A 14,646-nucleotide genomic window follows, 5' to 3' on the forward strand; every position below is an offset into this window, starting at 1 on the left:
ATTGACCCAAAAATCCATCAGCCCAAAAGAAGAGAAACACCACGGGACTGGTCAGCATGAGAAGTGAGAGAATCATTAACCAATACAAGACAGAACACTAATTAATATAAGGATAATGTAACATGTAGCCAATGAACACCAATTCCTTTGTTTGCTGACATGTATAAATAGCAAAAGGTTTTGATAGTTGCTGTACTTGATTTGTGGAATTCCACTGGGCACCCAGGCTTGCAGAACTCTGAAATAAAATAATCAATGCCTCTCTCGAGTGTGTAGTTATCAGGTTGTTGCCCACTGGGTAAGAAATCCAATTTTTGTGGACAAGAGCAGGGTGGTAAACCAACCTCCCCATCAGGCAGTAACTAGTCAATCTTTAAAAGCTGAGCTTGTATCTTATCTGAAACATCTACAAGTAAACTTGAGGAGTGGGGACAACGCAAAAAACTTACATCAAACAGAACAGTCTCTACTATACAGTATTAAAAAGAACTAGAGCAAAAATAAAATGTCTGAGGCTGATCCAGGCAAACAAAAGGAAACCACTTTTTGGAATGGAGACAAGATGCTACAGTAAATATTGCATTTCTGCCTCTTTTTTTTCTTTCTCAAGTCCTTACAATCTCAGTTTTTAAAAAGGGCCTTAAATGCCTCTGAGTTCATTGGTGCCACTGCCTGATGATACCTATTGAACTCCACTAGGTCTCACTCCAAACACCAGATAGCTCAATATATACACAAAATAACACAAGGAGGCAGCACTTTTCACTATCTTCTTCCACCTCCATGACTTAAAGTCTACCCATGAAACCCTTTAGAACAACCTAAGGACACATCCAAAAGGCAGAAGTTTGTGTGTCCTTTTGGATGTTACTCTTCCCAAAATGCAACAATACCAAATTCCTGAATGCTCTATGGTTTACTACTCCATTTTGCAATAATTTCACAGACTTGCCAATGTCAGGCGGCATAAATGGCTAACTTGGAAATCATAACGCAATCTATGACTTTTTAAATAATTAATTTTTTTCTTAGTTGGTTGGTTAAAAAAAAACCTTTTAAGAAAATAGAATATTCTTTTTATTGAAATTAGCATTCTAAGCTTAAGTCTACTATAAATTGGCAGAGACATTCAAATACAGAGCTACTGATTACCACAATTAGGCTTTTTTAAAAGATATCTGACTTTCATCACATACATTGTGAGAAATAGGCAGAAGAACCATTACACACAGCTTTGCCTGCTGGAAAATCAGCCATGTTCCTGTCAGACTAAAAGAATTCATATTAAAAGTACCAACTGCATCATATTATTAATAGACACTGTATTATCACAGCACCCCATGAGAAATTGAAACAGATTTTGCTTTATAATCTGTAGAACAGCCTGAAATGTATCTCTAAATCACACCAGGGATACAGCTATCCTTCCCCTTGTTTACTCCTCTGTAAACTAGTTTATGAACTCAGGGAAATGTGCATGTTAAAGAACAAGGCAAGTTCTTAAAGTGATGTTAAGCTACTTGTCATTAAACACAATGCCCTTGACATTGCCTGCTTCCACAGAGCCTCACCGAAGATGCTGAACACCTATAAATCCCTCAGAAACTTCACCTAACGTAAATTATGTGTTCTTCATGCATGAGGGGATAGCTGATTAAAAGGAAAAAAAGTCTATCTGAGCACTGAGAAGGTTTTCTGTCATTAAAAAAAAGAAGCCTTTTCCCAGCTGTGATTTCACTAAACTGGGAGTTGGGAGTAGAGGTCTCTCAATATCAATATCAATGTGAGGAGACTAAAAGTATTCCAGCACCATTACACATAACTTAACCATATGCTCTTCTCTTTATTCCAGTAGTTTCTAATTCAGAAATCTAAAAGAAAATCTTTGTAGCATAGATACCTTCTAACTGTTATCAAGAATTTTGGATTATTTCACATCACAGACAGTAAGACCTGCATAATACCAGGTATTGGTATTCTGGAATACCAATACTGGAAATCTTACTAACCCTAATCTATTAAAATTTAGCCTTTACACTGTATTAATAAAACTTTGTATTTGGAAGGAAAGAGAGCACAACTTCAGTCACTGCCACCCTCACTCCAAATTTATTGATGAAAATTCAAAGACTTTGAACAGCTACAGGGTTGCTGCCATTGCTAAAATTAGACTGATTCCTAAGTATCTGAAGCAACTGAGAACTGTGAATTTCATACAAGTACACTCATAGCAGATTGGGGTAAGAGACTTGACAGCCTGTTCGTAAGGGTAAAAACTAAAGTGTTCACATTAAACCCTGAAGGCTGTAAAATTATTCTGCTGCTCCAGGTAGCTTCTTTCAGTATTTGCTATATTTAGGCAGAGGAGAGAGCCGCACCTGATTTTATTTCTTTACAGACAGGCTTGATTATAGATAATGATTAGATTTAGGAAATACCTCCCTGCCGGAAAGGATACCACAAGTGAGGATTTGCTACTTTAAAACAAGGAGCAGCAGCAGCAAGGAGAAAACTACCGCTGAAATAAAGAAACAATTTTTTATTTGTCAGTGAGTTACATACCAAGGTCATAGAAACAGGATCCTAAGACTACATCAAAAAAAGAATCTGCCATTTGCTTATAAAATCACTTCAGAAGAATGCTTGCAACTCACTATAAGTGTGAAGAAATGAGCTGTCTGGTTTTGGAATTTTTTAAGTCCTAAAGCCGTACTGTAACTACACAGTCCAGCTTAATGTGCATCACAGCTCTTTCTATGTAGTGCTAAATCTGGCTAAATATTGCAGCTTTGACAGGTGGGACATTACTATCAAATCACCAAATAGTAGGAAGCCTGCACTTCTTTGGGATCTTTTTTAGCAAGAACATGTTTGAAATACCAGGTGCAGATTTTTTTCTAAATCCCTATAATGCATTAGGTTCGCCTAGAGCAGAACAAGCAGAACTATTGACTCAATGTAAAACCTAACAGAAGGGCAATGGCCTAAAAGCTGCAGAAACTCAGTTTTCCTTTTCTGACTCATGACATAATCAAGTGCTTCCTCTAAAGCACATGAAAACCCAAAATTTACCAGAGATTTATTACAGATTTTCTGTTCTTTTCCTTCAGACTTTTTAACTCAAACCACCTACAGTGAAATTATCAATTCTCAAAGCCAGACCTACATGAAAGCTTGCTTAACATAACATGGCTGTAATTCTTAGGTGGTAAATTAGCCTTTAGGTACTAAAGCTGCACCCAGATCATTAATAAGAAGCAAGACCCAAATTCCATACAGGCAGAGTAGGGCAGTGAGACAGGGCACATTTCTTACAGTTGAAAAGTTGCAAAGTTGAAACAACACCCTCACAATAAAGTAGAAGAACTGGAAACTCCATAAAGTCACCAAAAGGTCTAATTTAATTAAGTGTGCAATGTAAAAAATCATAATTTTTGATGATTTTTTTAAAATGGAGCATCTCCACTTTTTTTCCTCACTTCAGTGTCAGGGGACGAAAATTTCTTGAAGATAGGTTCTTAATTCCAGCCACTAAGACAACCTTGCTACTTCACAAAAACAAACACGGTCTTTAGTCAGCTATCATATCTGTTCCTGGGGAAAGGGAGGGGCATTCTGCTTCCTTTGAATTTTAGAACTTCATGTCCCATAGTCAGAACACAGGCTACTGTCACAATCTGAGGTTTAAGAACATCACTTGATGAAGTTCCATGCTGTTTTTCCCCCATCAATGAAGTGACACTAAAAGTAGAATAAATGGTGTTCTACTCATGACAAGTCTTTTGGTTGTTCTGAAGGTCAAGTTAAATTTGGCAATTTGTCCACCTTTGTTTCTCATTTGAAGCATGAAAGAACTGGGCAAAGGGACAACTGGTTATCCAGCACAATGACTGGTTTTAATCAAAAGATATGAACATAAGCTAACTTTGAAATCTACAGAGCCCTTGAGAACAAGACAACTGATACAGAAACTCTGTTTCAGCAACAGACACATTCAAAGACATGAGCTGACACCCACTCTCAGCCGCACTGACAATAATTAACACAAGCAACAAACACAGCATTTTTGAATGCGCAAGGTGCTAAATCTTAGCGTGAATCCATGGTAATTCATTACTAACACAGGTGAGAATCTTCTCTGAACACTTCTGAATCTGCAGAATTCATTACCTATAAGTATCTCTCTCAAAACAACCAACTTCAGAGCCAGACACGCTGCTAAAAATGTCATGCATGAGTGGCCCTGGTATCTCCTCAGGCTCTCAGGCCCCACAACACTACCTATGAGGTGGGAAACTTAAGGACAATCACAGCCAGAGCCGAATCCCAGCATTACCTGTGTGAATGCTTCCAAGTGCTCTACCAAAGACAGCAAAACAAAGGAGGGACAAAAGAGTCAGAAAACCTGGCCACACGAAAAGGATTGATTCTTCTCAACTAATGCATGAGGAAAGCAGATACATTGCTCCAAAATAGTGAAGCATACCTCCAGGTGCAGTTTCCATTCCAGCACATTTAGCTTCTGCCTCTAAGTCAATTGCCTATAACTCTTATTTTCACTTGACTGCAAAAAGAAATCAATAGCATTTTCTACTTAAGTCAGCACAGAGTGAACAAAACATAATCATACTGCACACAAGGCCCATTTTATGGGAACACATGTTTAAAGTCACACTGTCCCAGACTGTCCCCATTTTATATCTATATCTTTTATTTAGCTCTGATACTTAACTGAGCAATCTGACACTCCCAGCATACACAGGAAGCTGTGGCCATTGTTCTGCCTATTGGAAATCCTATCTTCAGTGTGGCTTCATCTAAAGACAAACAACTGTAGAATATTAGGATCATGAATTTTGTAGAAAACAAATGACAACTGAGGGAGAAACAAGCACTTCTACAGTGGCCTCATTGAAAATACTGTTTTAAGGATTGCTAAGCCTAGAAAAGACAGAAGCTAACACGAACATGAATAATGCCCTTCAGGGATCCCCTTTTTCAGTATTCTCAGTTTCTTCAATCTTTCTCACAACCAGAAAAGTCAGTTCTGCTTTCCAATAAAGTAAAAATAAATAAATAATAAAAGATTAAAAACCCTAATCTCAACATACTAACCAAAGAATCCAACCCACACTTACAGCCACCCATTTTGTAAAGGTCAGTTGACAATATCTCCACAACATTTCTTCCCTCCAGTCTTATTAGATACACTAGTATTTCATAAAGTCTCTCAAGCTCCCACCAGTAAATGAAAGGATTGTACTCCCACAGAAAAGTCTAAAAAAAAGTCAATAAAAAATTCAGATATGGTGGTCAAGTTTCAGTTGAGTTAAAGACTTCCCCTGGAGTTTGTAAACAACAAATTTTGGTTTAAAATATTTTTGCACTTTTTTCTTCTTGAAAATCTGTTGAGATAGTGAATTTCACCAGAGGTATAATGTTTTCTAATGTCATCACAACTAGCATTGTTATCTGTCAGTCATCTAACTTATAGTCAAGCAAACCATATCAACTAAGCTACCAGAGTTGGGAGGTCTTTTATAAACCTATATTATTTAGAAAACATGAAACTCAAGTCAAGTCAAAACAATAAACTTATTGTATTTGCTACACAAGTAAAAACTGCCCTTCATTTCCTGAAGTCACATATTGAGTTAGCCAATTTATTCTAAATGCAGTTGTCCTGGACCAGTTTCAGTATTCCTTCAAGCAAATGCACTGTTATTGAAACAAATAAATCTTTTTTAAATTCTAACACTTTGTTTCAGTTAAAAAAAAACCCAAACAATCAGTTAAAAAAAAAGCCTGCAGTGTATGTTAGTTCTCAAATGCCAGGAAAGGAGCTCAAAGAATGACATCTTTGGAAGCAGAATGTAAGAGCTGCCTGTCACTGCTGCTACAATCCCTTCCCATCACATCCACAGACCCTAACTCCTCCTGGACCGAACATAAAGCAGCAGCCACCACACACAAGCAGAGTCACTTCACAACACAGAACTCAGTTACTACAAACAGAGGACAAAGGCACCTTCTGATCCAAATGTATGTAAATCATGAGCTTGTTTTGGGCTGCAGAAGAGGCAAAGAGCATTTCAGTAGGTATTTTCAAAACATAGGTGAAAATTCAATGTTACTGGTAAACATCTAGTGCAATTTCACTAGGATATTCCACAGAAATTCTGGTTACTTGTACAAACACATCTGCAGCATTATGAACCAGCAATTTCTCGGGCTTTGGGGTTTTTGCTGATTTTTTGGTTTCTTTTTAAATCATACGTGATGTCAAAATACTCATGTTGAAAATAAATTTATGAAAAACATCTCTACATGTCTACCCACAAAGTAACATAGTAGATTGGATGACCCAGAAACACAACATATTAAATTGCTATGACAAGCAGTTTGCAAGAGAAGTAGTTAGCTTCTGACCTAGTCCATTGTCTATCTTGCTTTGCACCCTATTACCAGATGAGGGGCAGAAAAGAAACTGTTCTTCCCCTTCAACCTCTTACTTCCTTTTCCTGAAGCTCTACTGGAAAATTCTTAACTCCCTCACTCAGTAACAGGAACCTTCTAACCTTCTTGCCCTCTTCATTTCTTAAAAAAAAAAAAAAAAAAAAAGAAACCAACAAAAAAAACCACACAACTAAACTTTGAAAGTTTCTCCTTTGCATCTTATGGGCTAATTTATGTACAATTCTTTCTTTGCAAGCTTGGGAAAAACTCATCTGTTTCTCTCAAACACAACCCCTTCTACATCTTACTGACTCCCTTTCTTCCTCAAGCTCCTACTGCCACCACATCACCTTTGTGCTTGCCACAGTAGCAGACAGAACTCAGCTATTTGCTTTCTGAAAGGTGATGATGCACTTCACAGCTCATTTCTGCACTTCGTTTCAGGGAGAGTAACAGAAGAAATGACAAAACAGTCATGGGAGAAACCATATGCAAGAGTCTGTGGGAAGCACTAAAAATTACTCATCACCACTTGCACTATCCTCTTGGGCAGGAAGCAAAGCCACCGTATAGTTGCAACAGCAGCTCTCATTAAGGCACAGATATGAATTACTAAATATCCCTTCCTAGATGAGCACTTTTCTATTAGAATACATCGCAGGCAACTAGTTAGACAGGTTTGGTTTAGTTCTGCTGCTCTTTCTCACACATATTGAGAGCATTCAGTGGTTAAGAGGTATTTTCAGATTTGCAGGTAAGTCTAGTATTTAGGTTTTCTTTGCTCTTGAGAGATTTTACAAGGCATAAACACCTTCAGCCATTCTACCTACCCCAAGATAAGAAGTTTCATTAGGAAAAGAAAAAAATATGAAAGTGGAAAGTGAATCACAGGTTTTCAGATACCATAACTAATAAGAGATTTTCCTGCAGAGAGAAGTAATTGTTTAGGATTTAATGCATTGTGTTCTGACTTCGGTCAATAATTCTGTGATTCAGCCTGTTACAGGTTTATATTAGTAAAGAGCAACTACAGCACAACACTCAAATTACTTACGTTCAAGGCAATGTCAAACAGAGGAAGTAAGAAAATGTAAAGGTATAAATTATTACAGACTCTCAAATGTCTTACAAGTAAGAACTCGCATTGGTAAATAATATTCCAGTTTCACATTCAAGAGAGTATAATTCTTGCCACATCAGTGAGCTGCCTCTCTTTTAAGATTAAATGCAACTGCAGTACACACGTACTCACTCCCCTGTCATTTTGCCACCAACGTTGTTCATTTGCAGCATTTAGCTAACTTAAGTGCAAGTTTCCTCTCCTAACAAACTCCTGCTATATAACTTAAAGTTTTACAAAGTAAGAATATGAGGAGAACAGTAGACAAATTAATTGCTATACAAATACTGATTTAAGAGATCAAGCAGACTACCTTTACCTCTTCCACACTTTAAGTTCTCTACCACCACAGTGACCTGAGCCACCACCTTGACCAGAGCTGAATGATGTAACAATATTAGCAGAAATACCAAATAAATCAAGTTGCCCCAGGAGAAATTCTGTTTTTCCAATGGAGCCATGCTTCATAGCAGATAATTTTTTTTCTCTCTCTTAATCAATATTTTTCCACTTCTGCTTCAAACAAAAAATATTTATCAAATAAAAAAACTAAAACAAATGAAAGTTTACATGGCCACAAGCACAAGCAGCATTCCTGTATTAAGATTATATACTTGCCTCGGCTATATACTTCATCTTTCTTTCTCTCCCCATGTCCTACCTTTCATAGAACCATAGAATGGTTTGGGCTGGAAGGAATTTTAAATATCATCTAGTTCCACCCTTCTGCCATGTGCAGGGAAACCCTTCATTAGACCAGGCTGCTCAGAACACCATCCAACCTGGCCTTGAACACTGCCAGGAAGGGGGCACTCAACTCTTATGTCGATTTGGATGCTGTGAGTGAAGAAGCTTACATTAATGATTCTGCACACCAGTATCAGTCCAAGGAGGAAAACAGACTCTCCTCTTCACTTAGAAGCTTACAGTACTGAAAAATAGCAGAAAGAAGAGGAAAAGAATATTTCATTTATCTTCCCCTTCCTGTGCCTGTATTCCACAGTGATCTTTCTGGATTTGCATCACTGTTTTGAGAACCTCAGTTCTCAAAAGGGAATTCCATATTTGGCAACTAAGGTGAAACCCGTTTTATACCAACCCTCTTTTTAAAAGTCACAGGTACAGTAACAATCAAGTAATCTGGCAAGTTACAAAAGCATACTACTACAGTAGCATATAAATCTACACACTTGGTTCAGCTGATGCACTCTAAGTACGGGGCAGTGCCAAACCTTTTAGACTTGCCAAAGGACAGCCTGGCAGGAGGGTCTGCCAGGGCAGCGCCAGCCACTGAGCTGGCAGTGAGCCTGGGAGCTGCCCAGGCACAAATCCTGGCCCTTCTACTGCCATCATCTTGAAAGTTGATCACTTCGTATTTCTGTCATTCCTTCAGTAACAAGATTAAAAAGCACATACTTGCTTTTGGAAAGGTGTCCTGAAACCTACAGATTAAACTAAAATTAGAAGGGTTTTTTGCTTTCCAAGTAACTATATAGGTAATGTTTATAATAACCATTGCTGCCCAAACACAGATAGCGAGTTGAATAAAAAATAAAATAGCCCTAGACTGAGAAAAAGCAGCCACCTCAATTGCTCATTTACAGGTAAGCAGAAGAAGCAATAAATAGAAAGGGTTTATTCACATGAAGATACAGCTTTTGCAAGTGTTGCATCTGCTGTTGCTGCTACAGAATGAAGAACAGACTGGCCTATTTTCTACTTGATTCCAGTATCCCACTATTCCTTGCGCTCCTGACTAACCAGCAGTGGTATCTTTTCAGCTTGCTGACTCATGCAAACATCCACCTGCAGGTAGACTGACATCCTGGTGAAGGAACAGAAATACTCTGTAGTTGCCTGGACTCAAAGATTGATCATTTTGAAAAAGTAAAGGAAAATAACTCAGGCATACACAACAAATGGAATTTCCAAACCTTACTCATCCTAAAACTCACCTCTCATATAAGGAGGAGATACAAGAAGTGAAACAACTAAGCACAACATTGTAGCTTAAAATGTGACCAAAGAAGTGGCAAGGAACATAATGAGGAGAGGTAAGGTGTGAAACAAAACTACATTTTCCTAACCATGACTGGAAAAGTTGCAGTCTTTGCTGTACCAGACAGATGTGAATGTATCCAAAAAAACACTCAGCAAAAGTCAACATGATGCTTTGAAGAAGTACACAAACAAACAAACAAACCAAAACCCCTGTAACAGATTTTCCAGCTACATAAAGAGCTAAAAATCTAACACTGACGACTGAATTGCAATCATAAGGCTTATATCACAATTTCCCCCATCAAAGTCACTGGTCCGGTTTTAGTGTACATGAAATAAAGAATTGGACACTTATATAAATACCTATTTTCTACACTTTCTGGACTACAGAGATATTAATGAAAGTTCTGTAAACCCAGGCGCCTAATTTAGCTGAATGTATAACACAAGCAGGTACTTCCAGACTTCAGACCGCACAAACACTACTGAACTAAATAGAAGCTGCAGCTGCTCAAAATCTTTAAAAACGTAATGATGCCATGCATTCAAAACACCAACATTGTTCAAATCTGTCTACTTAAAAAAAGAAAAAATCTTTTAACTTTCATAGAAACCAGTCAGCTCACTAGAAACATGCCCAAATGATCTTCTACTTTAGGCTGAAAAAGCCAAACTAAGCTGTTACTTTGTCAAAAAAAATGCTTTCATGCACAAGCCATTCACGAAGATCTAAGTAACACAACCACTTGTTTTACAAGCATTTTATCGAACAGCTTGCCAAGCTCCATATAAACACATTTTACTATTTCATAAAATTCATATGCCAACTTTTTGAAACATGAAGTGACAAGTTCTCAGTGGAATTTCTGTAGAGCTACAAAGTTCTTATTGCCCTCAGCCTCCTGAGACTGTAAATTGACTATGAAGCAAGAAGCCAGAATCTCTCTTTTATACAGGAATGCCTTGCAAATTGGAAAAACTGAAACAGTCTCTGCAATCAGCTGAAGAATTCCTTTACGGGAGGCTCAAAAGCCCCCAGTGATCAGCACACAATAAATATACACCACTGCTAGATTTCTTTTGCTAATTTCTTTCATTAGGGATTCCTTGAACTAATGCTAAATGTCCTCCAACCTGCAGATATACTTTAGCTAGGTGTTTACATAAGGAAATCATCTCATATTAATGGTTTTAGCTGTTTTCTATATTTTTTTCCTAAATTGTTCATATCTTACTTTCACCCAGGGATCTCAAGTTACACAAAAGCAATTAAAAACGAACTCACCAATGTCATAAAATAAAGACCAAGAAAAAAGAGAAAAAATAAGCCACTTTCCAAGCTTCATTAAGTAAAGCCTCTGAGTATATAGTACAGTTGAATTTCTGTCATGTTATATTATATGTCAGTCTATCTGACAGCACTGAAACTTTGCACTTCCTTTTACCAGTTAGTTTTCTTACTGCTCAAGGTCTTCCTTTGATTATCCTCAGCTCTGACACATTAGCTATCTTTTTATCATATTTACTTTTGCTTTACTACTTGTTTGCATTTGTCATACTGCTATTACTGTAGGGATTTTGAAGACATGTCCTTTATAGTGTTTTGTAGCAGCAATGTAATTCCTGTGATGGCTTTTCATTGCAGATGATGGAAATAAAAAAAAGTCTGGTTTTAACTTACATCAAATTTCTTTCTTTCCTTCATAAAACAATAAACCCAAAGCTTTGCCTTTTTTTATGCTGTAACAAGCAGCAATTTTAGGCTTACTATATCAAAGAACAGCAACAAACACTTAACTAGCATTTTTGGTGGTTTTACTACTGCTTACTTTCATATAACCCATGTCTTACATATATATATGTATGTCTTACATATATTTATATATATATATATAAATAAAAATTAATACTTTGGATAAAAAGCAACCATGAACACTTAACTCAAAAATACTGGAAGAGCTCAGTGGCAGCTGTAATACCTGGAAAAGCTTTGATATTTCAGGTCAGCTGTGCTCTAGTATTCCTAAGGTTATAGAGCGAGCTTGTCAGAATCAGAGTTCATTTCCAAGTATTTAATCCTTCACTGGAATTAGTGTCTACTTTTCAGTTATTAATCACTTTTATACTACAACCTCCTAATTCAGAGTTTAAATTCTCAGGACACACATGAATGCCATTTACTCCTACAGAAGAATCCCTAGACTTCTCTACTAATCTAAAGCAGCAGCATTCCCTTAACCACTTCCAAAATGTTATTTAAAGGTTGTCATTTTCCCATTCAGTCTCTTCTGTTTCAGTTGGCTATAATGGAAGGCTATACCCTTTAGAATTCTGATAGAAAGGAATCACCTCTAATTCGCAGGTATATTTTATCCAACCTTACAGTATGCTTAGAACATTCTGCAAACACAGCCTGTGTTTGTACACCAGGCACACATCACAGTGAAAAAGTGTTCAATGGCTCTTCTGAAAGCAAAGGATTCTGTTTGGAACCCATACCTGCATGAGAGCCTTGCTCAGGCAAGGACTGCTCCCCTTCAACAACTGCACGCCAGCCAAGCAATCCCAAGTTGCAACCCCAACACCCCATTGCTCTCTTAACCACAGTACCATGAAAATGGCATCCATGGAATACCTATCCCACGGTGCCAGCTGTCTTTTCCCCAGAGAAAAGACAAAACCTTGCTTAGCCAACATACAGGGACTTAATGCCTAAAGGACCACTCTGCATCAAGCCAGCAGCCAGGTGTTTGGGGACAGGCACTTGCATCCCAGTCTCTCATGGGAAACTGATGGACACACACGTGTGTGTAGGTCCTGGACAGAAGCTGCCAGCTCTGGCTGCGAGAAGCATCCCAGACAGGCCATCAAGCCAAGCGTGCCTGGCACTGGGACCAGCGGGGTACCTGCAGCTGGGTACACACCAGGGACCAACACAAGCCCCGGGAGCTTCCCGGGCCGCTCCGGAGAGAGCAGCCGGGGAGAGGCCGTCGGGAGCCAGGTGCTCCTCGCTTCACAATCCCCTACGAGTAATCGGAACGTCAAAGTACGAACGAGGTCACACAAAAGACGAAAGTGACGACCTGAAACACGGCGTGCAAAGCAAAGGCGACGCCAGAGCACAGCCTGCTGACACCGCACCGCCAGGGATGGGGGGGACAGCGGGGCAGAGCGGGTCGAGCTTTAGGCTGGACATTAGATAGGACTACTTACATAAAGGGTGATTAGACATTGGAATGGGCTGCCCAGGGAGCTGGTGGAGTCACCGTCCCTGGAGGTGTTTAAGGAAAGACTGGATGTGGCACTTAGTGCCATGGTCTAGCTGAACATAGTGATGTTCGGTCATAGGGTGGACTCGATGATCTCAGAGGTTTTTTCCAGCCTAATTGATTCCGTGACTCCGAGCAGCACCGATCCGCGGGGCCGGGTCACCGGGGCCCGCTCCCGGCGCGGGGCGGGGGATACCCGGGCGGGCTCCGCGCTCCGGCCCCCGCGCTGCCAGAAACTTTCCGAGGAGGGAGGGAGGGAAGGAGGGGGAGGAAGGAGGGGAGGGCGCTGGTGCGGGGGGGCGGGTTGGAAGGGGGTTCCCGGCGCGGCCCTTACCCGTCCTTGCGGCGGGCCTTGTAGACGTGCCCGTAGGTGCCTCTGCCCACCTTGCATCCCTCGTACTCGAACAGGTCCTCCACCCGCTCGCGCTCGGCCGCCAGCTTTGACTTGAACTCGTAGTCCATGTCTCGCCCATGGGCGGGGAGGGACGGGCGGACAGGGGGACGCGGGGGCCGGATCAGCACCCACAACTGGCGGAGCCCCCTCCCGGCGCCGCCATGTCCGGGGCTCGGCGGGGGCGGCGGGCGAGGGGGACGGGGGGGGCGGTTTGTTTTTGTTTTGGTTTGGGGCTTTTCGGCGGGGGGGAGGGGGCGCGCTCCGCCGCCGCCACCCGCTTCAACTGGGCTCCTCGCGGCGCGGCGCGCGGGGTGCCGGGAGTCGTAGTGCGGCTGCGGGAGCCGGCCCCGCCGCCGCAGGCGGGACTCCGTAGCGGCAGAACTACAACTCCCGGCATGCCCCGGGTCGCTCCGGCCGGGCGGCGTCGGCGCACTGCCCTCCCCGGAGACACCGGAGGGTTTCAGCGGCCGCTGGGAACTTGCTGACTCTTCACATTGCGCGCAGAGGCGGCAGCGGCGAGCTCGGCCGGACGCGGCGCCTCTGGCTGGCAGGGAGCGAGGCAGGGAGGAATAGAGGAATGGACGGCAGACACACACCCCATGCTGAGGGGCGCCGGACAGTGCAGCGACTTGTTTATCTCGCTAGCTGCCATTCACGGTACGGCCCCGCCTCCCTGCGGGACGCTGCCCTGTGATTGGTCAGTGCTGCCCCGCCGTGCAGCGGGCGGGGCGGGGCCAGGCCGGGGCAGGCTGGTGTCAGAGCTGTGGCGCTGCGGGTCCATGTTGGGAACGGGAATTGTTGGAGGTTTCCTGCAGTCAGATGCTGCTAAATAAACCGATCACTTACAGAAATACAGGGACGCATACTGTGTCTGCGCTCAGATACTGCCCAGGCGTATTGCTGCGACTTTATGAGCCGTTGCCCTAAAACGGCTGTGTGCCTTGAGACCCGAGCAGAGAGATTTTTAGACAAACGTGGTGCTGCTTTGGGGTTCAGATTTTATCAGAGTACTTTGAAATCACAAAAGCATTCAGGCCTCGTAATGTTTTGGTTTCTCAATTTTTTTTTTTTTTTTTTTTTTTTTTTTTTTTTTTTTTTTTTTTTTTTTTTTTTGTGAAAAGGGTCACTGCAAACTTACTTGCGTTATGGAAGTGCCATGCAGAGGTAACAATATATGAAGAGTCACACGGAATCACGGAATCAAGTAGGCTGGAAAAGGCTTCTGCGATTGAACCCAGTCTGTGACCAAACACCACCATGTCACACCATGTCAACTATAGACCATGGCACTAAGTGCCATTCTTTACCTAAATATCTCCAGAGATGGTGACTCCACCACCCCTCCGAGCAGTCCATTCCGATGTCTTATGCCCCTGTCTGTAAAGAAATTCTTCCTAATGTCCAAC

General features: G+C 41.2%; 1 protein-coding gene across 1 annotated transcript in view; it reads right to left on the bottom strand.

The window, feature by feature from the left end:
- Positions 1–13,644, bottom strand: part of CDK19 (cyclin dependent kinase 19) — a 118,159-nt gene extending 104,515 nt beyond the window's left edge. The window contains 5 exon segments of the mRNA XM_063389812.1: positions 12,382–12,436; positions 12,439–12,544; positions 12,547–12,600; positions 13,181–13,490; positions 13,492–13,644. Of these exon segments, the coding sequence (XP_063245882.1) occupies positions 12,382–12,436; positions 12,439–12,544; positions 12,547–12,600; positions 13,181–13,490; positions 13,492–13,637 (671 nt within the window). The 5' untranslated portion in view covers positions 13,638–13,644.
- Between the last annotated feature and the right edge of the window lie 1,002 nt (positions 13,645–14,646).

This window comes from Prinia subflava, chromosome 2 (assembly GCF_021018805.1).
Source record: "Prinia subflava isolate CZ2003 ecotype Zambia chromosome 2, Cam_Psub_1.2, whole genome shotgun sequence".
NCBI lineage: Eukaryota > Metazoa > Chordata > Aves > Passeriformes > Cisticolidae > Prinia > Prinia subflava.